We start from the raw sequence: 24,202 nt of genomic DNA on the forward strand, positions 1-24,202 counted from the left end.
TGAACCACTGAGTTCTTATTTCTATGAAGTTACAGTGAAGCTTGGTTCCGCTTTTATTCCAGTGCTGAAGTGAAATTTCACACTCTGTTGCAAAATACATAGGTCAGCACAGGAGCAAATCTGTGGTGAAGTAACTTGCACTGCTGCTTGCATACTTTTTCCTTCATGATATATATGAAGGTATTACAGGAAAAAAAAACCCACATCAAAACAAAACAAAATCCAGCAAATGGAAACAAAGAAGGGAAGGGAACATACTTTTTTAGGGAGGAAGGCAACAGCCAGAATAGTGACATACACAGTTCATAGGATCACAGGACGATTCTGGTTGGAAGGGACCTCGGGAAGTCTCCAGTCCAACTTTCTGCTCAAAGGAAGGTCAGCTATAAGGCCACACCAGGTTGCTCCGGGCTTTGTTCAGTTGGGTCTTGAAAACCTGTCAGGATGGAGCATGCAGAGCATCTTGGTGCAACCTGCTCCCCTGCTTGGCAGTCCTCATAGTTCAAAAGCTTTTCCTTATATCAACTCTGACCCTTCTTGCTTCAAGTTATGCACGTGATTTCTTGTCCTCCTGCTATGCACTCTTGTGAAGAGCTTGGCTCCATCTGCTGAATACCCTCCTTGCAGATATTGCAAGGATGCCATTAGGTCCCCCAAAGCCTTCTCTTCTCCAGGCTGAACAAGCCCAGCCTCTTCAGCCTCTCAAGTTCCCCTCTCAGAATGTGAAATTAATTGAAAGTATAATTAGACACAAACAGGAACTCATGAAAACAATGAAAGTGGCTCTTTGCAATGGAGAAATTTGTAATTTACAGGCAAAGGGGTCTTCTCATAAGAATTTCCATATTGCTTGTGACCACTGTATGCTCATCCTCCAAGTACAATGTCAGACCTAGAAGTGTGCTGAAAAACTGCTGGTCAAAATCTTTCCACTAGACTTGCTAGAGGGGGATTTTTTTGATGGAAAGAAAAAGTTTTTCCCTATGAAACTGGACAACCACGATAACCAACCATTCTTCCTGGCAACTGAACAAAAGTGAAAAGGTTGTAAGAGGAGAAAAAAAAGACTCTCCATGGTGTTTTAACTCTTTTCAGGAGGTCAAGTGCCTGCCACTACCAGGCAACCACACAGCCATTGCAGGGGCCTGCACAGGAACAGAAACCCTGAATTAACAGCTGTACTTTTGATTTGTGCTAACTTCAACCCTTTCAAAATGTGGGTTCTTTTGCTGCCATTCTTATTGTTTGTTGGTACATTCGTGTTCTTTGCCGGTTTGTCAGTATTGCTTGTTGGTTTGTTGTTTGATTTTTTTTAAAACTGGCAGACTGAGAGACCTGGAACCTCTAGCTGAGGCCTCCAAGTGCAGTTAAGTAAACGGATATAAACCTTCTTGCTCTATTGACTCTGCAAATGTAACCACACTCCAGATTTCAGTCATAATATGCAAGGCTAAAGGCTGGTCCTTTATGTTGTGGAGATGTGAAACCTCACCTTGCAGTCCTTCCCTTCCCTTTCCTCCCTGCGTATATCAGGAAAATTTTCATCTGAGCTAAACCACCAGTAGCTAGAATTTGGTTCTTTATAGGCACTTGAAGTAATCAATCTTCAACTATCTGAAACCCAATATTGATATTGTAATGAAACTGTGTGACATATGGATATACATCAGAACATAGATTTTCCAAAGAAAACAAAAGCTGAAAAGCTTAAGAGCAGGTAAGTACCTGTCCATACGAGGTAAATAATTTTAAGAAGTGGCTAATCTCAGGGCTATGCTGAAGGAGAACTTGTGTCATTACTGAAACACAGGAACCATCATAGCAGCATAAATTACACCATGAAATTAGAGAGATTTGCTACCCTCCCTCTGTCCGCTCCTTTGTCAATCACTTGAATGATGTCCATGTGTGTGTGTGCTTTATTCACTTCTATCACAGTACTGATTTAAAAAAAAAAAAAAAAATCCCTTTTGGGTCTCCTTCCTGGCTAAGCTTTAGGTTTCTACTAAACCTGGAAAACAAATGACTAGAAGTCCTTAAGAGGGCTTCGGCCTTCCTCCAGCTGAGTAAGTGTATGCTCAGCATGTGGGCTAGCTAGCAAAAGGTGACGGGAGGTAGTTCTGTGGGGGATCCTCAGTAATTTTGTCAGTGTGTCATGGTCACCTTTCTTGACTGTGCATTTGTTTGTTGACATTGATTTATGTACCATGCCTGATTTAAAGATACAGGTTGACGCTCCACTGATTTCATTGACTCTGTAATAAGTTTTTATTAACTCCAGCTACTGGTTTGACTTAGATTAGTATCTGTGAATTTTGGGGTATTGCCTAGGTACACGCTGGGGAAGAATTTTTCTTTCTTTCCCCTTTAGGTTATCCAATTTTGCTTTGATTGTGCTCGCTCATGCATTTTTGAGTCTCTGTTTCACAGGAAGTTCTGTAGGTGATCAGTGCGCTGCTCTTTGTAGCAGAACTGCACAGAGCATGGTCTGTTGCTTGGTCTCCCTCACGCTTTCGCAGGCGCAAGCAACACCTGAGCAAGTTCAGTATGTCTGTTCGTGCAGTTTCACTCACAAAGCAGTAAAGAATGGGATCAGCAATGCAATTCAAACTTGTTAAAGCCTGTGTGATTCTGTAAACCTTATACATTAGCTGCAAAAGCTGTAGGTCAGTGGTGTAAGGTTCTTTGATGCTGCGAATAAACAATATAATGTGATAAGGAGTGAAGCAAACAATGAAAGTAACTGTGATATTCAGAATAAGTTTCCTCACTTTTTTCCTTTCTTCATCTACTGTGGCTTGATTATACCTCACTACTTGGTAGATTTTATGGTAGCAAAACACGATGATTATCAAAGGGACTAAGTACCCTGAGCATATCCGGAATAAATTTATCCTTGCCTGCCACAATTCCAGGGGGTATTTATCATAGCATAAGGTATGATTAGTTAAATTGCAAGGATCATTGAATGCTTCTTTCTTCAGCAATATGGCTGAATTCAAGATGCTTTCCAGAAGCCAAACAAATAGGCTGACAATCAACGAAAATCTTCTTGTGCGCAAGTGCTGGAGCTTCAAGGGGTGAACTAATGCCAGGTACCTGTCAACAGAGATGCAAGCAAGGAACGCAGTGCTAGTGTAGAAATTCATATACATAAGGAAGGCAGAAATCTGACAAAGCAAGGTAGAGAGCCTCCAGTTATCTCCATTCCTGGCATAATCAATCCACAGAGGCAGAATCAGAGAGTACAAAAGGTCAGCCAGGGATAGGCTGAAGAGGTAGACTGCTAACTCATTCTTTTTCCTCACCTGAACGCAAGATGCATAGAGGGATATGCAGTTGATGGGAATACTGATAATCATCACAATGCTGTACACAATTGGAAACAAATACTTATCCAGGGTGTGATCATCATGGCAATTAGTAGTGTTGTTCATTGTCCACCCCGAGTAGTATCTTTGGGCTAATTCCAGCTTGGATGCAATAAAAAACCCTCTGTAGTCTGACGGGTGGTCATCTGTTAGTTCTTCAGGACCTGGTTGATAAGATTCCAGCCTTCTGTCACCAAAAAGGAAAAATGTCAGCTATAACAACATTTTTGTTTGTTTTTTATGGGCTTCTTGGTGGGTGTCTTTTTTCAGAAGAAACTGTTTGTAGGAGATCAAAGGTTTTAAACACTCCTGGAGTGAGGAGTGGATAGGAAGAGGAACCCAACTGCCTAAGGTGGTCAAGGTCAGTCAGATGCAAGCTTCTACAGCAGAAGCAGGATGAGCAGTTAAGACACTTCCAGAGGGGTAGGGTCTCTCTTGTGGGAGAGTTGAAGGAGATCAGAAAGTGCACCACAAACAACAGAAGTGCACTTTGAATTATTCTGGTGAGCAGAACATGGTTTTGGCCATACGAATATGGCAGATTTGTTATCCCCAATAACCTCCTCCCCTCTAAGTCAATGGAGAGACAAGGATAGAAAGACAGGGGTTCAGGTACTGCTAGATGTTGGGATCTGCTCAGAAGAGGAGAATATATGGCTGGTATGTCTCCCTATTGCAAATCACTCTCGTCTTGTCGCATCCTCACACCTCCCCGCATCCCTTCCCCTCCTTTGTATGCGATCAACTGTGCTATTCCAGCAAAGCTTACTGCATGTCCCAGGAACCCTCCTGTGAAACCTGGCAGGCTACTGGGTTCCTGCATGCACAGGAGAATCTGCCAGGGTGTCAGTTAGACTCATGTGAGGTGGAGACTCTCTGAGTACAATTTTTCATTTACACTTCTTTCCTCTAAGAATTGCAGTTGCCATGCATGATTTTATAAAACCATTAGCAACTGAGCTTATCTTAGGCACTACCAGGGCTGTGGGCATCAACAGCTTTGACATGAAAATACCAGTAAAAGGGCAGCCCTGACTAAAGCAGTGGGACTGGAGGAGTTGCATGCATGAGCTTTAGAAGCACTTAGAAGAGCTGACCTTTAAGTAAGAAAGGGTGTACAACCATATCTATGAGACAGCTGGTACTCACTGATTGTATCACAGCTCTGACACTCAGTAATTCTCTAAAGATTTAATCATTAAGTTCAGGAAATACAAGAATGGTGAATATTTGTTGTGGTCCAGTGCTACTGCCAAGTACACTAACTGCTTCAGAGACTGTCTGTAATAACTCATCTGTGGTTTGAGCCTAGACTGCCAGCGGAGGAGGTGAAGAGGTTGTAGAACAAGTAGGTTGCAAGACAGCACCGTCTACAACCGTTCCTACATAAGATACAGGTCAAACTGAAGACAACTTGGGTGCAGGGATTTTCCCATGTGGTAGGCAAATTCATTCTGCCTTTTATGGGTTTGATGCGTGTGTGTGTGTGTGTGTGTAGGTTTGTGGGTTTATCAGAGAAACCCAAGTAGGTTTATTGCCTCTGTTGAGACGTTATTATATGGATCTCTTTTCCATAAAAAAACCTTTTCATGCATATTCAGAAAAAAAGGAGCAATGACAAAACTAGTCAGAAAGCACAAATTTAATTTTACCAGCCACTGCTTTATTTGATCAAGTTGGCTAACTTTTCACAGTTAGAGCTAAATTTATTCACAGGCTTGAAAGACAAGGAAAATTCTTGAGAGGGACTCAATTTGATCCATTGAGCAGCTTTACTTACATGACGACTAATTAAAAAAAATGCAGTGTCTGTATTTAAGATAAACATAAGACGTCTGCTTTTCAGCGTGGTTTAATAAAACCACACGGTAAATAGGGCATTGTAAGCTTACCAGTATAGATAAGTATCACAAATTAAAAATCTAGCTCTAGAAATTGGATCCCAGGGTTTTGCTGACCTACTTCTCACCAAAAGCAAGGCAAACATATGCAGACTGACCAGATGAATAAAGATAAAATACCTACCTCTTCTTCTAATCACATTTTAGCATTTCTTTTCCTATGACAGGTCTCTTCATGTCTAACAGGGAAACGTGCCCTTTCAGAAGCATGTGTGTAATGTAGCAAGTGTATGAGGCAGTGTTTAATAGTCGTGTGACTGAGAAACTGGAATTCCTTCTCCCTCCCCCACAAACTCTTTCTCCATTGTTAGTTGACTTGTTATATTACAGACTCATCATCCTTACAAGCTCCTGACTTGTCTCCATGTTACTCACAACAGCTCCTCTCACAGTTACCTTTATCAGCTCTTTCATATCTACTCACAGACCAACATGCTGATTTCTTCATACCACCCACCTTTTTTTCTTCAGCTTTCTCTTTTTAGCTCATTGTTTCTAAAAGTTTTGCTCTGTTGATCTCACTGATCATAAGGTAAAACACTTGTCCTTATATTGTACTTGTCTGAATAAACTGCATGTTCTTTGGGGCAAGACCTTGCTTTCCTCTTCTGCCATCTGCCTTAAGGAACTAATATCTTAAGATATAACTGGCTAATGGCAGGCTGGGACACTGAAGATGGGATTCAAAGAAAAGAGTTGAGAGCACATGAGATTTGCCACCTCCGCCATCTTTTTCTGTCCTTCATGTTCACAGGTCGTTGTACCCCATGGTGTTCTTTTATTTTTAACCAGTATAATCAATAGTTTCTATGAACAAAGCCCTGGAGGCTGTCTAAAATTCCCCAGGTAATCCATGTCCCAGCTTTGATGACACATTGACACTACTTATACGAGGACATGCTTTCAATGAGAATAATAACAAGAAGTGTGTCATTCTGGCATGTATTGATGACCTATACTGAAGTGTGTCAAAGAGCCGGCAAATGAAGTATACCACAATGCATGCTGCAGTTTCTTGCACAGAAACATAAAAGCAGAAAGCACTGTTTTGCCCTGATTACAACACATTTCATTACAGTTATGTGGGGCCTTAACTCAGGGGAAGTTGTTCATATCCTACTTCCTTGCTTAGGTTTTTTCTGATAATTAGGACTATGTAATACAAAATGGTTTGTCTTACCTGAATGCATGATCTGAAGCATTCCCAGGTTTTCTCTCAGCTACTGAGCGTACCTGCTGATTTTGCCCAAGAGGATGGCATTGGCTTACAGCTATCCTAAAACACAATGTTTGATAATTTTTCCCACTGATTGTTAATTTTTTCTAAAAAACTATTAAGGAATTTCTGTTTAACAATATAGTCTAATGGTTTGACTTTCATGGTCCAAACTCACTGTGACTAATTCTGTAGACTTGTGACTTATTTACAGACTTGTTTTGGTATCAGATGTGTTTCAAATGAAAAAAAAAAAAAAAACCCTCAACATCATTAATTTTTTCTTTAAGCCACACTATTCAATGATTATCATTGTCCCTGTCTCTTTGTCATTTTGCTACAGAAAACCTGCTGTACAAGAACTCTGAAAAAGTCAGACATAAATTTTAGAGAAATGGACTAGCAAATGCTACGCTTCAAGTAATGTATGCAAGCAAGCCTGTAAAAGAACCTTGTGAAAATTGCTGGAGAAAAGTACTCATTACATATTGTATTTGTATTGATGCATTCCTACAGTGTCTTTTTCAGATTCAAAGAGAGCTTTATGAGGTCTCTCCATTTGTAGTAACAAAGTAACAAAGTAAGTATAAAGGTGTACTTTCATAAGCACAAATAATACAAAATGATATGCCATACTCTTGTCCGCAAACAACTTTCTAAGGGAAGAATGGAAGAGTCTTTTTCATTGTCCAGATAAATGAATTCTACTATAGTTTGGGAAATTAGGGAAGATGAAGAAGACTATAAGGATTTTATGTTATTAACAGAAAAGTTTAGACACTAATCTTCCATTAGCTAATAAACATCAGTTTAATTTTGGAAACATCTGCAACTGATACATTTCACCCTTTATTTCAAATTCAAGTTCATAATAGGGCGAGTTGCTGTAAGCAATATTCATTATAATGTGGTAAGTTTTTGCAAGTGCTTTGCTTTTTAGATAAGTTTCAGGGGAATAATATGTTGTGTGAGCTAGTGCAGTAGCTGCTGTACTGGCGCTACTGTATATCAGCCATAACATGGAAGGACAGCTGGTTTTCTTGATTTCTTTTTTCTCTCAAAGCAATTTCAACAAAGTAGATTGCTCTGTGTTCTCAAAATAAGTTATAGTGCCAAGCTGATTTCCTCAAGTACAAGGACCTTCCATAGCTGGATCTTTTTTCCTAATGAGCAGATCTCAAAACTTAATTCTGAAAAACTTCACAGTTTAGGAGAGTTGAAATACGCCTTTCAGTAACATGGACATTTTTGCTTAAAATACCTTGCATTTTTCCTCATGCAACACTGAATTTCACTCACAGGTCTCCATGAGATTCTGTAGAGGCTCAAACAGGTCTAAAAGAGCTCAGTCTTTTTAACTTTGAGATACACTTTATGGACTGTTTTATAAGGCATAAAAAATCCGTTAACGTGAGCAAATAGAAAAAAAAGCTATGCTTTTTAGGATGTAGGCCATGCAGGCGAGTATTATTTTGCTATATCTTTATGTGCGTCACGTTTTCCTCTGTGCATATAAAAAGATGCTGTAGAAACAATTTTCATGTACATGATACCTGGTATTCTAAGAAGCTACTTTTAGCACAGCTCATTTTTCTGCTAAGTTTTAAGCACTGTGTATATTCATATAAATAGCGCTGAGTATCATCTTGTTAGTGACATAAAATATTAAAGAACAATAATAGAAGAGCTACTGGAACACCCTGTGAGGCCTGAGGCATTTTTTGCAGTGAAGACTGCACAGCTCAGAACCCTGAAAACTCACCCCCAAATACTGTTCTTCTCCATCCTTCGCTCCTGTCCTATGCAACAGGTATTTTTTATCATGGCAATATCATTACAACAATAAATCAAGCTGGCACGTCTTTCTGATTCGATCTTTTGATATCATTTGCCCTTTTGTCTCATGTTGCACTTGTGCTGGGAGTGAAATACTCCTTCTCCCAAAACAATCTTTTCCAGCCCCTTTTGTGTCCCTTCTTTTTGTTGTATGATGTCAGCATCACATTAAGGGAGAGCCAGGCTGAAATCTGTACCAGAACGTAAGTTGTGTATCATCTGACTTCTTGGATTTTGAACACTTACCTAGGCAGCCATGTGTCCCCATGTAGCAGTTTCACTGTGATGCCATCGGTAGCGTAACCCGTGTCTGCTTCTGAGAAGAAAAACTGTTTCAGCAGATAAAGCAACAGGAAGCTGCTCTTGGATTCACCAATGAGGCAACAGCCCACACGTCTCAATTTTTTTTGCCTCTTTTTTTTTTTTTTTTTTTTTTTTTTTATACCTTGTTAATCTAATCTTATCCATGGGAAAAAAGCAGCATAGTTATGTAGAAGTATGCACAAAGGATGGTACCAACCTTGGTAAGTGTAGGAATGCTTTTAGTAAGTTTATAAAAGTTTTATTGAAAATATTGCCTAATTACATGAGTGGAGTATATTACAAATCTCCTATCTAGGACACAATACATTCTGCAGAGAAACCACTCCACAGAAATAAAATACTGTGGCATGTATATGCATTTATTATTTGTGTCAACTTGTGTATGTTCAAAACATAGGGTCTTTTTTTGACTGAAGGACTTGTCACTTGCCTTTCCCAACAATTTTATCACAGAATCAAATAAGAATCCACCTAAGAAGAACCCATAAAATTATATCACAATGAATTTAGGAGTTTGTGCAAAAAGAATTAATTATTTTCAGAATTTATATTACTGTTTTTTTCCATTTGTCTACTGATGGGAGGAAGTTTGTGAACAGTTCTAGTTAACAATGGATAACAGAATTTTATGCACTGCAACAGGTTGCATATTTATATATGTTTATATAAACTGAATCAGAGGTTGGATGAGACTTTCACAGCAGTGATTCTTTTAACAGATAATTCTATTCAGTTAGGTGGAAAATTGTTACATGAGCATAGCTCTTTTCCCTCTGTGATCACAATAATTTATTGTGCTCTCTGATTTTATTCTTAAATTCTGTTTGGAACAATTCAATTCTGCTTCTAAGAAACTGGGTAAAATTTCACTTTAAATTTACATCTGTTGGCTAACACAAAAACTGGCCTCTTTGGTGATTCAGACGCTAAGGGGAAATGAAACAGATGAGCAAATTTAAAAGCTCTAAAATAGGACTTACTGACTTCCTTGAGAACACGTGCTGGTTTGGGCTGAGATAGAGATACTTTTCTTCATAGAAGCTAGTATGAGGCTATGTTTTGGATTTGAGCTGAAAACAGTGTTGATAACACAGGGGTGGTTTAGTTACTGCTGAGCAGTGCTTACACAGAGTCAAGGCCTTTTCTGCCTCTCGCCCCACCCCACCAGCGAGCAGGCTGGGGGGGCACAAGAAGCTGGGAGGGGGCACGGCTGGGACAGCTGACCCCAACTGACCAAAGGGATATTCCATACCGTATGACGTCATGCTCAGCACATAAAGCTGGGAGAAGAAGGAAGGGGGGGACGCTCGGAGTGATGGCGTTTGTCTTCCCAAGTAACCGTTACGTGTGATGGAGCCCTGCTTTCCTGGAGATGGCTGAATGCCGGCCTGCCGATGGGAAGTGGTGAATGAATTCCTTGTTTTGCTTTGCTTGGGTGTGCGGCTTTTGCTTTACTTATCAAACTGTCTTTATTTCAATCCACAAGTTTTCTCACTTTGACTCTCCTATTTCTCTCCTCCATCCCACCGGGGGGGAGTGAGCCAGCAGCTGTGTGGTGCTTAGCTGCCGGCTGAAGTTAAACCATGACAGAACAATACCAGGCAGCTTTATAATATTTAACCACTGGATGCAGAGATTTGGTTCCTTCTTTTTTCCAGACAGAGCATGACTTTTTCATCCACAGTTTTTCTACTGATCTGCTTGTTATATGAAGCCTAAATTAGCAAATCATTCTATACTTGTGGTGAACGGGAGGCATTCCAGCCACTTGGTTAGATTAATTTCTAAAATAAATTTCAGTCAAACCTTTATTTTCACTGAGAGAAAATTCATTAGACAAAGACTTCCGTTATCACTTTTCACTTGCCTTTTCCTAACGTGGTACCTACTAAGAACTATGTCTAGAGAGCTGGTTCTGCTGTTCCTGTGAGGGTTCCTACACTTCACTGAAGAAAAAGCAGTTCTTAGCATTATTAGAAATAGAGAAACATAGTTGATAAATTTCTACAGTTCTTCACTGTAACAATTGATAGTGGGACTGAAAGATCAAAGGAAGAGGGGAGATGATACATTTTATACATTCTGGAAGTAAAGCTATATGCAAAAAGCAACTCTTGACTGTGTCCATATGGAATGATTTAATTTCTAGTGCAAGCAGCACAGTTTTCCAGGGTTTTTTTTTGAGATCTGGACATACATGGTATCTGAAATCAGTCACCTCGGAACAACAGCTGTTCTTTGGGTTGGCTGATATTAAAGTACTATCAAGAAAGAAAAACTGAAATAAAAAAGCATTATCAGTGGAAAATTATCTTATCTACAAAAGAAGCAATGAATAAGTCCTCAATAATATATTGGTTATATTTGGGCTTAAAAAGGGTCCAGATCACACGTCCTTGGGTCATGGACAAAGATGTAAAGAAAAAAACAGGTAAAAAGCAAGTTCGAGATTCCTAATGCAGCATAAATGTCCCACCAAAATATCTTCTTCTTTCCACCAAAACAGATTCTGAGAATGTTTTTCTACACCAACTGAAAAGGGGAGGCACTCAGCACATCATAGGATGGCAATAAGAGTTCTGAAAGCTGACACTTTTAGGCTCCTATGAGTGAATAAGAGAGTGAATTCCACTGAAGCCTTCTACCTAGAATAAATCAATGCATTAATTTAAGAAATTATCAAAATTAATCAGTAAATAATTCATGATGGTTTTGCAAACCTTCCAGGTGTGCAAAGCTGTACAATCTGCTGGCATGAATGTGAATTAGGACCATGAGCATAATACTGCCTCTGCCATTGACTCACTGTAGCCTTGAGGAAGTCACTCTGGCCTTCTGCATGTAATAATGACATCATATAGCTGATTTGGGCGTGAGCAGGTTCATTAGTTAATGCTTGATATTGCTGTAAAGTGCAAAATGTTTTGTGAGTGTTTAGTATTGTTATTAAAAAAGAAATAAACAGGAAACGTCAGTCAGGTGATGTCATCACTGAGACATCAGATCCGTCAATGACATGGACAAGAGAGGCAGTGGCTTGAATAACAGCATTATTTATGGACAAACATGCAAAACCTGGTCTTTTCCACAGCTCTAACACACTGCCCGCACGACATCAGCCACCACACCTCCCAGTGCCTCGTTCCTCCTTTAAGCACGCGGAGCATTGCCTCTGTAAAACACTGAAGTCAGCAGACGGACAGTTCTCCTTTAAGGATTTTTATAGGGTAATCAAGCTGATAGCCAATCTCCTGATTACTTTTCCTCCGAGTCGAATGCTTTCATGAGCTGGAGCCTGAGGGAACACCCTGGCTATCCTCACGGAAACTTTTAACGTGTGGCACAGCACCATCTCAGCTGCTCCTATTTTTACGCAGCAGCCCTGTAGCGTGCCCCATGACGGCTGTAAAACAGAAAGTCTTGTTCAGCCACGCTTGCGGCGCAAGTGGAAAGCCACTTTCGGGATCCCCCTTAGCTTCCTGCTGAGGCAGCGGCTGATCGAACTGGGGCCAACTGGGATTCCCAAGGAAGCCCGTGAGGCTGCCAGCACCCCTCTCCGGGGCAGGGCCTGGCCCTGTGCCCCAGGGCCACTCCCAGCTCTGCTGCCTGTTCCCGTGCAAGCGATCAAAGGTTTTTCTCACAACGCGCTGGAGTTTTCTCCTTCGAAGTACTGATTTTTGCCTACTTTATGAGGGATTTGGTGGCAGCCTGAGAGCAGGGCAAAACCAGGACGCTGGCTGCTGGCGAGGGCCCGGGAATGAGAACTTCACTGGGAAACCCCATTCCTCTCCCAGGAAAACTGCCGACCCTTGCCAGAGGCCCCAAAAAAAAGATCAGTTTGGTGTAGCTCTCACAACGTGGCTGCTCATGCTGCACTAAAAGCAATTTCCCTGTGTGTTCCCAGAGAAACCCTGTCCCGCCGTAACGCCCACGACCGGCCTCGCCTCACAGCCAGTCAGCTTTCCCATACCCAAGATGGCTCCACAATGGCTTCACTCGCCATCCGGTGCCCTATTCCAGCATGGCGGTACGCTTCCCACCAGCCAGCACTTGCCTTGCCCTTTTTCAAACTGGCAACCCTAACTTCAATCGGGGGGGGGGGGGGGGGAGGGGTTGCCCGGAAGGGCTGAAAGCCTTCCCCTCCCTTCGCCGCCATTTTGCTAAAGGGAAAGGCGAAGGGTGCTTACGCCCCGCCCCTCAGGTGATTGCCAGGTTGTGCGGTCACGTGACGCGCGGAGCCGGGTAGTGGCGAGTTGCTGTAGGGACGGCGCGGCGCGGCGCGGAGCGGGTGCGATGGGGTGCGCGGCTCTGCTGTGGGGCGCGCTCCTGCTTGGCTGCAGCTGGGGCCCGGGCCCCCCCGGCGTCGGTGCCGCTGCGCTCTCGACGGCCACCTACGTGCTGGACGATGCCGGCGGGCTGGGCAGGCAGTTCGACGGGATCGGGGCTGTCAGCGGCGGCGGGGTGAGCGGCGCCGGTGGGCGTGGGGGCTCCTCCGGTGCTGTGGTGCTGATGCCCTCCTCGGGGCGGCGGTTGCAACGGGCACTTGGGCGCGGGATTCCGTCAGTGGGAGGGTTTGGTGGCTTCGGTGCAGGCCCTCGAGGCTTCGACGGGGCCTGGGCCAGGGGGTGTCCCTGAGGAGGGGCAGGGGGTGTCCCAGAGCGGGGCCGGGGGGTCCCCCTGAGGGAGTCCGGGGGGTGTCCGTGAGGAGAGCCGTGGGGGCGGGAGGATGGGGAGGTGTGAGTGGATCTGTGAGGGGGGGTCCTGGACGCCCTGAGGGGAGCTGTGCAGGCAGGGAGCCCGGCTACGAGGGGAGCTGGAGCCGGGCCCTGCTTTGTGCCTGTCCTCTAGTCAGGCTGCTCAGGGTGCTGAGGGCTAGCCACATCCTTGGTGCTGATGGAGGAGAGCTAAGTCAGGGTGTTTTTTTTCTGTGGAGGGTCTTCCTAGCTACTTGTCTTTATGAGTTTTAAAATGCTGGATGAGCCAACAGCCAGTTGTGCACTTTCCTGTGGTCCAGCAAGCAGAGACATGAGAACCTGCGAGTTCTTACCCACTCGTGGACCTGCTAGGTTGCTTTCCTTGCCCTCCTGCCTGTGTGCGCCCCGTGAGCTCCCATTGCCTTTGGTATACGGTGAGCCAAAGCAGGGAGATTCGAGTAGAGCGGGAGAAATGGTGCTGGGAGGGAGCTGCGTGTTGCTTGCGTTAAGTCTGCGAGATCTCTTTGTTTCTCTATTCTTTGGTCTCTCTTTGCAGTAAATTACAGGGAACCGGATACAAGGCAGTCTACAAAACCAGAAATGCACAACTGAAGGGTTAGAAAAGAGTTTTTGTAGGGGCTTAACTGAGTTCCTGGTGCTATAATTATTTTTGAAGGTTTATTAGACATGTGAAAGTCCTAGACTGAAAAACTGGGATGTACTTGTATGTTTGAAAGTCAGGGTTTCATATTTTCATGTTTTCTTTCAATTTTAGGCCACATCTAGACTCCTGGTGAACTACCAAGAACCTTATCGCTCCCAGATTTTAGATTATCTGTTCAAGGTAAAGTCGGTTTCACTGCTACAATAATGTATAATTTCATGCAGAATTTCTTATTGTGTAATGTTGGAACTCCTATTTGATTTTTATCAGAACCTTAAATTTTAGCTGTTGTTTTTGACAACCAGCATGTTGTTCAGGAACCTATTTCTTCAAATTATTATGAAAATCCCTTTTATGTTTTCACAGTATGTTTTAAAAAATATGTTTTCAATCTATTTCTATAATCCATGTGGGTTTAATGAGGATTAAATAAGTTTTGTGGCTAAAATGAGGGGTTTAGTTGTTCATAGCGATTGCAGGAAGTGGGTCTTTGAGATAGTTTTGATTTTTTTTGGAGAATAGATAGATTCACATAATGTGAACACGACTGTGCAAACTGCATCTTTTCAATAGCATGTCTATTCCAAACTAGTCTCAAGTATAAGTGCAGTCACTCTAGAAGGTGTGTGAATGTTATTGGTTTGTAAGGTGCTTTAGTTAGCAAGCGTAAGCTGTGGAGTTACCCAACTTAATATATGGTAAGATTATTGCACTGGACAGTAATAATTTGTTTTGCTTTTGGCACTGTAAATTACTCTGCTGGAAGTGGATGTCAGGTCACTTTCAAGTAGTGTAATCCAGATGGCTGGAGGGGAAAAATTTAATGTGTAGTTTAAAGAATTGGTTTTAAAGGGTCGAATAAGGCGTAATGTGTGACTGGGGGATCAAAACCTATGGTTTTTTGAGACCTAAGCTGTGTGTTACAAATATGAGTTTTCTCAAGGAATTAATAGGCATGTGGCAAAAGAAAATCTAGCTGAGAGATCATGATTTTCAAAGAATTTCTGACATGTTCTTTCACCAAAACCTCTTAAGCTGTCATGAGATACCTTGCCTCGTTCTCCTTGTCTTTTCATGTCAGTCAGCTTTCATGATGGGGATGGGAGAGCAAATGTGTTAGAATTTTAAAATCAGAAATGTCAGGAAGAGAAATAGTAAATTGGGAATATTTGCTTCTTATTTGAAAACAAATAAAAAATTCCAGAACTTGTAAGTCAAGCAAGCTATCATCTATGCAGCATATTTTTAAATCAAACTGCATTCTTACATCTTAAAACTTTTTTTTGGATGCCAAAATTATACTTGGGTAATTCCATACAGGAGGCCAGCTCATTAGTGGTTATTAAAATAATGATTAGTTGTAACTTCTGGCTTGTGCAACTCTTAAGCCACTAATGGCTGGAAGAGCATACTAGGAGTAGGATTGCCTGTATGAGCCTGAATTTTATATTCTGCTCCACCAGTCAGATGCCAGGGGAAGAGGACAGTGGGCTACATGGCCGTTTGTTTTTCAGTGTGGTGTTTTTTTTTTTTCTCTCTTGCCTTTCCGCCTGTAGTTAGCAGATTATTTCTGACCCGTATGTATGCTCGTTCACATAAGCAGTGTAACCCTTTACACCAAAGAATAAATTATTTACAGAAATATTAACTTCAATAATTTGATTTTAAAAGAAAACAAACTTGACTTCTAATAATATTAAAAATACTGTTGTGTTCCTCATGTAGTCCATGTTCTACTTTAAGAATGCTTCAGTATTTTCTTGAGCATAACCAGTTCAAATTCTGCACAGCTGGGGAGAAGTGTCCTTAATGGTGCAAGATTCAGTGAAAGTGACTAAAGATAAGCATACTATTTATCTTGCTCAATTTCCTTTTGAATTTTGTATAATCTCTCATTGCATCTGTAATGGGTGTTTAAAAAAAAGTATTGAATTTTTAGCATCCTCAAAATTGTACACTTATTTATTGCATTCTTCTTGTTAACAGCAGGATTCTGTTTGTTCTGCTCTCTTTTTCTAGCCAAATTTTGGTGCTTCTTTACATATCCTCAAAGTAGAGATTGGAGGTGATGGACAATCAACAGGTATGGATTTTGCATAAGCAGGGTTTAACTTCTTGTTGCAGTGATGCCATAAGTAACGTCCTGCATGTGTCACTCCAGCTGAAGCATGGAGATGCATTCTGTAGTTGTACTGAAGCTGCAGAAAAACATATACAGTGTCTGCTAACTTGTAGAAGAGAAATTCACACTAACATTCTGGAGACAGTTCTCACTATCATATTGTTAATAGGTTGCAATCTAGACCAAATAAGTTCTTTTTTTTTTTTTTCCCCCAGGATTAAGGGAGCTCTAGTAGGTTTCTGAATTGCAGAGCATTTCTCAAACACCAGTTTTGCAATACAAACTGTGAAACTCTTGTAGGACTAGGTAGTTTATGTCTTAAAAGCATGAAAATGTGAAGACAGCTGGTCATAAGCATTTATGTTTCTTTGGTTTAATGAGCTGCTACATTTCACTGAAGTGGTGTTGTCTGACAGTAGGCACTATTTTTTTTTTTGCCTGGCCACAATTGCAAATGGAAATGTCTTGGTGTAATTTGCATAGGCTACTATATTTACGTATAGGAAAAACTGTTTAGCAACTGCTTGTGATTGGAAGCTGAGAAGCAGTAACTAGACTACAGTTCATATCTTCCCCCCCACCCGAAGTAAATCTTGGCCACATCAGGAGTAGACTTAAAGCAAACTCAGTTAATAAATAGAAAGCATAGCATCTGTCTTTGTGGCATTTTATATATATTTTTTAAATGTCTGTGTTTGTGTAATTAGCTATTGTTTTTCATTCTTTGGCTTGCTTTCCTTAAGAAAAATTAACATGGTGAAAGTTATTATATTGGCTTTAAGAGCTCAGTATTTGGTCAATAAATTGCTGGTTAGAGGAGAATGGAGTCGTCTTCATGCATGCACAGACCTTATCTTCAAACACTCTTCCTGCTGTCTAAGGACAATGTTACATATTTGTGTGACGGCTTTCCAGATTTTAGAAGGAGAACAATAAGTTGCATATAGACTAGACTGCAGCTCTTATTCTGACCACAGAGGTGTGATCAGGAGTCTGTTTGAAGTATGATCAGGAGTCTAAGTTTGGAATCTAATTGTTGTTCTATGACTCTGAGAAACAGAACTTCCAAATAGTGAAGTGTTAGTAAGGTGAAAAAAAAAAACCAACAGTCCTATTTTCTGTAATGAAATATACTGTTTCAGCAGGCTTCATTAAAAAAAAGAAAAGTCTCATCAGAAGAGATCTCTGGAACAATTAGGCATATAGTTTAACGTGAGTAATTGTTGCAGTTGCGTGCACAAGTTACTAATTGACTTTTGTGTATAATGACTTCTGGTGCAACACTGATTCTTTTGCACCTTTCTAGTTTGTTTACCTTTGCCTGAGGGAATTCAGTGCATAGCCTTCAATTCCAAAAACTCTTCCTGCAGTCACGGAATACCATGGAAATTATAAACTAGATCCTTTACTATAAAAATAAAAAAAATCTCTTCCCTGTCACTCAAAAACTTGATGGCAGTTCATTTTCTCTCCCTGGACACAGAAGAAAAAGAAAATAATCTTCTTTTTTGTTTGCTCTTTGATTTAGATATAACCTACTTCTACAAATGTTTGGTTTTTTTTTTCCTCTCCTGATCTTAATACTGTAACTTTCCTAGTGGTTGCTGGGACCAAGATAATAATGAATATAGTATTATCATAGTTAGGAATAGAAAATGCCCAATAGTTAATCACATTCTGATGTTAAAAGCAGGCATAGTCTCTTAAAAATAAAAAATAGTAAATTTATGCTAAGTTAATATGCTATGAATGAAGGGTGGCAAGTCTTGTGTGTTCCCTGTCACTACTCATTTTGCTTTGAAATACATACCAAAGAACGTGTGAACCATGTTGGAGATATGCGCTTGCATACTATGGCAGTGAGCAATACAGTAAACTTTATAATGTGTAACAGTTCATGACACAGAAGATAATTGTGAGCTACCTGTCTCTTTCCTTCCTAGATGGTACTGAACCCTCCCATATGCACTATGAAAATGATGAGAACTACTTCCGGGGCTATGAATGGTGGCTGATGAAAGAAGCTAAAAAGAGGAACCCCAAAATTAAACTGATTGGTAAATTGCTTCAAGCATTACGATTTAAGTGCTTTTTTCCCCCTAACTAAATTACATATCTGATGCTTAATTAGCATATTAATTTTAATGGACAGGTGTTTTGATGTTGCAGTAGACAAAGTAGAATCTCTAATGGTAAGCTTGCCTTGGTGCTTCACTTAAACTTATTGTGTTTTACTTCGTTACAGTATTGTAACAAGTAGCATCACAGGAATGTGTGTAACAAGTAGCATAGGGTAAGAAATGACTCTCTAATCATTTGCTTGTATCAAGTAACATTAATGCTTAGACTGTAGCACAGCAATGAACATAAGTGATTTATCATGAGAGCTGAATTTCTAAATAATAGAGTAAAAAATTGGGAGGGATAAAGTAAACTTACAGGAAGTATAAATCTGTAAATCTTACACGCAGTAAATTCAATTATATGTTCTTGTTACAAACTCATCACCCCCTCTCTGCTATGGTGGTTTGTCTTCTGATTTGTCTTATGTATGTAGTTGAGTTGTAAGAGGACTTTCCTGCCTCCCTGTTTTGATCATGGGTTGTGTGTGTGCTGTGATAGTACAAATGTGGAACCCTAGATTTTAGTTGAAACACTTTACAAAATGTATTTCACATGAAACAAGGTAAGAAATCTATCTGTTAAAAAGTGTCTAATACTGCCTCTTCCATGGATCAGGCTTTGCCATATTCAGCCACAAGGTATGACTTGGTGCAGGATTTGCTAGTCAGGTTCTGTTAGGCAAGCACTGTGACAAGCCGTAAGCTTACCATCTATGAGTAATTATGATTATTAATAACCTCCCTCTTCCCTTGAGATCAAGCTCTCAGCACAGGAAGGAGGGTTTGCCTTGAATTAGCCTATAGTGTCTTATACAAAGTCAGCTGAAAATTTAGCAGGATCTGATTAGGTTAATTTGTTGTTCTTACTACAAGATCCAGTAAACAGCTGAGACTCAGAAATGCTTTTTCACAATCCCAATCTTTCTTCCTCTATTATGATTAGATCATCACTTCTTCTGAAATTCATATTCAGGAGATTAACAATTTCTGGTGTTCAGTATTGATCCTTTGTCTGTAACTTTGTAAATTCTTATCCTAAAATCTTTGGAACTTTAAACCTGTTAGAGCTAATACCACGCAATTGAAAGATTGCATGTAGTCAGTTTCTCTCTAGTAATGAAGGTTTTCTAGCTTAAAAAAAAAAAAAAGTGGCTATTAATATGTTTGATCACAATTTATATTAGAACATACTCTCCAGTTAAATAAGTTATGCTTCATTGTCTTCACTGGAACTATGTGAATTTGAAGTGCATATCTGCTCCTTCATTTTAGGTAGAACAAATTACAGCTTGCTATTGAAGCATACTGAGTAATGTAGATCAACCACTTATCTTATTCCTTTGTCTGTCTTCTCTCTTTCCAGGATTACCTTGGACATTTCCAGCATGGGTAGGGAAGGGCGAAAACTGGCCCTATGACTATCCAGATGTCACTGCTTACTATATTGTTTCTTGGATATTAGGAGCTAAACAGTATCATGATTTGGACATTGATTATATTGGGGTCAGTAAAGCAAAATTTCCTGTATATTTTATCTATCTTCATTACTAAGATCTTGGTCTTGTCTCTCTGTTGATTACTGGAGGAGGGGGATGGGAAGAGAAATTGTTTTGTAACTGCAGTTTTGGCTTTTTCTGTTGCAAGGGGAAAAGCAGAAGTTATGTTAGTTTACAGTCTTTCTGCAATAATGGCCATTAAAGCAGAACTAGTGTAAAATGGCTAGTCTCCTGCCTTCCCAATTCTGGAACAAAGTTACCAGAGAATTTGGGAATTCTGAAATCTGTTTAAGTCTTGGGCTTGTCATTTTCTGCCTTGCTTGTTCTGCTTGGGTTTCAGCAGTTACCAGCTAACAAAAAGCATTAGTGAAGACAGAGTTTGTGAAAGTCAGCTAACATGACTTCTTGGCATAAAATATGGTCGCTGTTTTGTGGAAGGGCAATCCTCTACAACTTCTTCCATTTTTGCTGACATTATTTATAGTAGATAAAGGGGCATGTGTTACAGTACATTATAACTACTGTATTGTGTTACAGTGCAATATATGAAAGTAGTGAATGAATGTCTGAGAAAAATGTCATAATTTGGAGATGAGAGAGAGAAGCAGGCAATCTGGAAAAAACACTTTTCAAGTTCATTATTTGACTGAGATTCAACTTCTTAATTTTTTCTTCTGATTGAGAGAACGTGTGGCTAGGATTCCTCTAAAATCAGTTCTATACTTACTGAAACACTTATTTTAGACTTAAAAGTGTTTTGATATGAGACAGTTGTTTAACTGCAGAAGAGCTGAAAATCACTTCAGCAGTCCAGAGCAAAGCTTCTGAAACTATGGTTCCCATCCTTCAAAGGAAGTCTGACCTTTCTGCTGTAATGTGGGAAGGTATATCTGATGTATATCTCCTCTGGAATGCATCCCCCTTGATGTTACTGACTTATTTCAGCTGTGTCAGCCTTGTACTTTGGGTAACACAGTGATGCTTCAGCAATTCAACTGGGGAGACAGGGAGAACAACTGCTGTTAAATTTTTTCCTTGCTGTGCTCTTAGGGTAGAAGGTAAGTTCTGCACTTCACATATTTGAGTAATGTCTGGCTTCTGTGTTGTTACTTCACAGTGACTGGCCTTCTGAATTCTATACGTCTAAAAAAAGGGAATTTCTGCTTCTACAGGCAATGTGTTGACCTTGCATATTGTCTGATTTCTTTGTGGGTATAATCTGAAATACAGGAAAGCAGTGAGGTCTGTGAAGGCTCAAACTGTCAGAACAATTTTAATGCTGTTCTGATTCTACATTGTTAGCCTTTACTGCTCTTTTGGTTTATGATGAAATGAGCCTTTCAGTAAGTAACTTTTTGATTGGCTTATTTCTGAAGTCGCATATTAGCACTTATGGGAAGATCTAGAAATATCAAAATCAAATGAGCATATCCCACCTGCAAGAAACTGCTTGTACATGGTTGGGTAATCTACACCTACAGGGGGATACTTTCACCTTTACTGGTGAATGTCAGTCACAGTTCATGTTGTGGTTAGAAAAAAAGAAAGCAAGAAGGTTTCTGACTATGCATTTTATTGGCCAGGGTATTTGGTAGAAAGGAAGACAGGCATTCCTGCTTTTGAATTTTGAGCCGTGTTTAGCTTAAACACTCTTTCCATAAAAGATGGAAAATCCAGAGCAACAGAAATGAGATAATTTTGTGTCTGTTTACTTCAACTATGCTGGATCTCTCTTGTGTTCAAGTATTGATGTAGTCCTGTGTAAATTAGAAAGAACTGTAAGTGTCATTGAATAACCCCCTGTAGGCAGTTGTTCGACAGGTAACTTATTCTAGCTCTCCTATGTCAGTGTATGGCAACAGGGCCCATTTATTAGCACCACACCTTGAAGCCTCAATGATTTCTAACAAACTGTAGACCCTTTGGTAATAATGTCATGTGTAACACTGCTACCATTGTAGAGCTCAAGCAGCTCTGGAGTTCTTTTCAGCAGGGTGGCAATCAGTAGACCTTAGAGACAGATAAACAAGCAGCTATTTTGAACTTTCATACAGAATTTTCCCCCGAAGAGCTGATAACAAAACCAACTGGAGCACTTTCCTGTAGCAAACTGAAACCATGGAGTTCATTAATGGATTGTATAATCTTAGATATACATAAATAAAATCTTTCATTATGCATTGACATATCCCGATTTTTCTAAATGGCTTTTTACTTTTCCTTTATAGATATGGAATGAAAGGGCATTTAGTAGCAAATATATTAAGGTATGTATTTTTTCTTAGTTCTCTAAAGTGAAATGTTTGTTATCATATGTAAACAATCAGGTTTTCTGAATTTGCCTAGAAAAGGGACCTTAATCCTGCCACTACTTCACTTACTGAACTTTGTTTCTTGTAGATGCAGGCATGGAATGCTAACAGGATCAGATCTCTAGATCTTTTTTTTGTGTGTGTCTGAAACTGTTATTTTGAAATTTAAGTGTGTCAGTGTATGCTAAGTGTTTAGGACCTCTACATTTTAAGGGAAGATCCAGTTGATGCTACTGAAATCATACAAATTCATCATCTTTGTACTGGCTTGGATATAGTTATAAGTCCAAGATCTAGAATTACTTAAAATTCTGTAGCAAAGTTCCAGTGAATATAATGCCCTTAAATTATTGCTATAAAACTCCAGGTTCTTATTTTATGGAAAACATAATAAAGGTGCTGTGTTTTCAGCTGTGCAAAATACAGTACCTTCTGTTCTAAAAGAGTTGGAGGAACACAGTATTTCACATAACCAACCTTGAGATATCTCTAATATCTCTCACTGCTGCCTGCCCCTGCTGCCCCACTGCCCTTCTTTGCAAACTCACTTCTGTTATGTTATGTTGAAGTGGAATCTTAAGTATAAGGTTCTGTTCATTTTCATAAGTTCATTTCCTTGTTCCTGCTTCGAGGCTAAGAAGCAATGGCATTACCTCTTCTTAAAAGGAAATAAGAGTTAAATTGAGTGTGTAGAAAAACTGCTGATTTTTTTTTTTCATAACTCAGCAGGGATTGGATCCCATCTGCTTAAAATTAGTCAATTAGTGGCTATTAGAAAAGTTTCAGTTCTTACAGTTTGTGTACACTGGATGAGGTTAGTCACATCATTTGTCCTTGACAATTTCTGTAGTTATTTTGTTCAATGATTAGTTTTAGTAGAATGATACAGGAAATGGCGTACAACAGTTAAACTTGACATTGCAATAAGAGCAAAAAAGTATCTTTAAGTATCTTTCATGAGGCTGGCATATATAAAATTCTGCCTACTCCTGAAAACTGAGAATGTTCTCCTATAAAACGTTTCCTTTTAAAATTATATTTCATAGAATCATAGAATCGTTAAGGTTGGAAAAGACCCTTAAGATCATGTAGTCCAACCATTAACCTATCACTGCCAAGTCCACCACTAAACCATGTCCTCAAGCACCACGTCTACCCATCTTTTAAATACCTCCGGGGATGGAGACTCAACCACTTCCCTGGGCAGCCTGTTCCAGTGCCTGACTACCCTTTTGGTGAAGAAGTTTTTCCTAATATCCAACCTAAAGCTCCCCTGGCGCAGCTTGAGGCAGCTTCCTCTCGTCCTATTACTAGGGCAAAGAGACCGACCCCCACCTCACTACAACCTCCTTTCAGGTAGTTGTACAGAGCAAAAAGGTCTCCCTCAGCCTCCTCTTCTCCAGACTAAACAATGCCAGCTCCCTCAGCCGCTCCTCATAAGACTTGTGCTCTAGACCCTTCACCAGCTTTGTTGCCCTTCTCTGGACACGCTCCAGCACCTCCATGTCCTTCTTGGAGTGAGGGGCCCAAAACGGAACACAGTACTCGAGGTGTGGCCTCAGCAGTGCTGAGTACAGGGGCACTATCACCTCCCTGGCCCTGCTGGCCACACTATTCCTGGTACAAGCCAGGATGCCATTGGTCCTCTTGGCCACCTGAGCACACTGCTGGCTCATGTTCAGGCGGCTGTCAACCAACACCCCCAGGTCCTTTTCCGCCAGGCAGCTCTCCAGCGACTCCTTCCCTAGCCTGTAGCATTGCATGGGGTTGTTGTGACTGAAGTGCAGGACCCGGCACTGAGCCTTCGTGAACTTCATGCAGTTGGCCCCGGCCCAACGATCCAGCCTGTCCAGGTCCCTCCGCAGGGCCTTCCTGCCCTCCAGCAGATCAACACTTCCACCCAATATGGTGTCATCTGCAAACTTACTGAGGGTGCACTCGATCCCCTCATCCAGATCATCAATGAAGATATTGAACAGGACCGGCCCCAACACTGAGCCCTGGGGAACACCACTCGTGACCAGCCGCCAACTGTATTTGACTCTATTAACCACCACTCTCTGGGCTTGGCCATCCAGCCAGTTTTTAACCCAGCGCAGAGTGCACCCATCCAAGCCGTGAGCAGCCAGCTTATACAGGAGAA

The 24,202-nt window shown here is 40.7% G+C and overlaps 2 protein-coding genes across 7 annotated transcripts in view; one reads left to right on the top strand and one right to left on the bottom strand.

Moving 5' to 3' along the window:
- Positions 1–216: 216 nt before the first annotated feature.
- On the bottom strand, positions 217–8,633 carry GPR65 (G protein-coupled receptor 65). Of its 2 annotated transcripts, none has more exons than XM_082318304.1 (3): positions 8,571–8,633; positions 6,453–6,543; positions 217–3,558 (listed from the first exon to the last, which is right to left on the bottom strand). In XM_082318304.1, the coding sequence occupies exons 1-3, from the start codon at positions 8,590–8,592 to the stop codon at positions 2,373–2,375; spliced, it is 1,299 nt and encodes a 432-aa protein (XP_082174430.1). In that variant the 5' UTR covers positions 8,593–8,633; the 3' UTR covers positions 217–2,372. The 2 variants fall into 2 exon arrangements, with proteins under 2 accessions (XP_082174430.1, XP_082174431.1); XM_082318305.1 differs by having other exon boundaries at positions 6,453–6,548.
- A 4,245-nt stretch (positions 8,634–12,878) lies between these two features.
- Positions 12,879–24,202, top strand: part of GALC (galactosylceramidase) — a 42,405-nt gene continuing 31,081 nt past the window's right edge. For 3 of the 5 annotated variants that reach the window (XM_082318830.1, XM_082318829.1, XM_082318833.1), the window contains exons 1-6: positions 12,879–13,109; positions 14,118–14,186; positions 16,026–16,089; positions 18,072–18,185; positions 19,615–19,754; positions 21,976–22,014. In XM_082318830.1, coding sequence (XP_082174956.1) covers positions 12,942–13,109; positions 14,118–14,186; positions 16,026–16,089; positions 18,072–18,185; positions 19,615–19,754; positions 21,976–22,014 — 594 coding nt within the window. In that variant the 5' untranslated portion in view covers positions 12,879–12,941. The remainder of the gene's footprint in view (positions 13,110–14,117; positions 14,187–16,025; positions 16,090–18,071; positions 18,186–19,614; positions 19,755–21,975; positions 22,015–24,202) is intronic. The other 2 variants (XM_082318832.1, XM_082318831.1) reach the window with 1 other exon arrangement.

The sequence above is a fragment of the Platalea leucorodia genome (genome assembly GCF_965183815.1).
Source record: "Platalea leucorodia genome assembly, chromosome: 7".
NCBI classification, from domain to species: Eukaryota; Metazoa; Chordata; class Aves; order Pelecaniformes; family Threskiornithidae; genus Platalea; species Platalea leucorodia.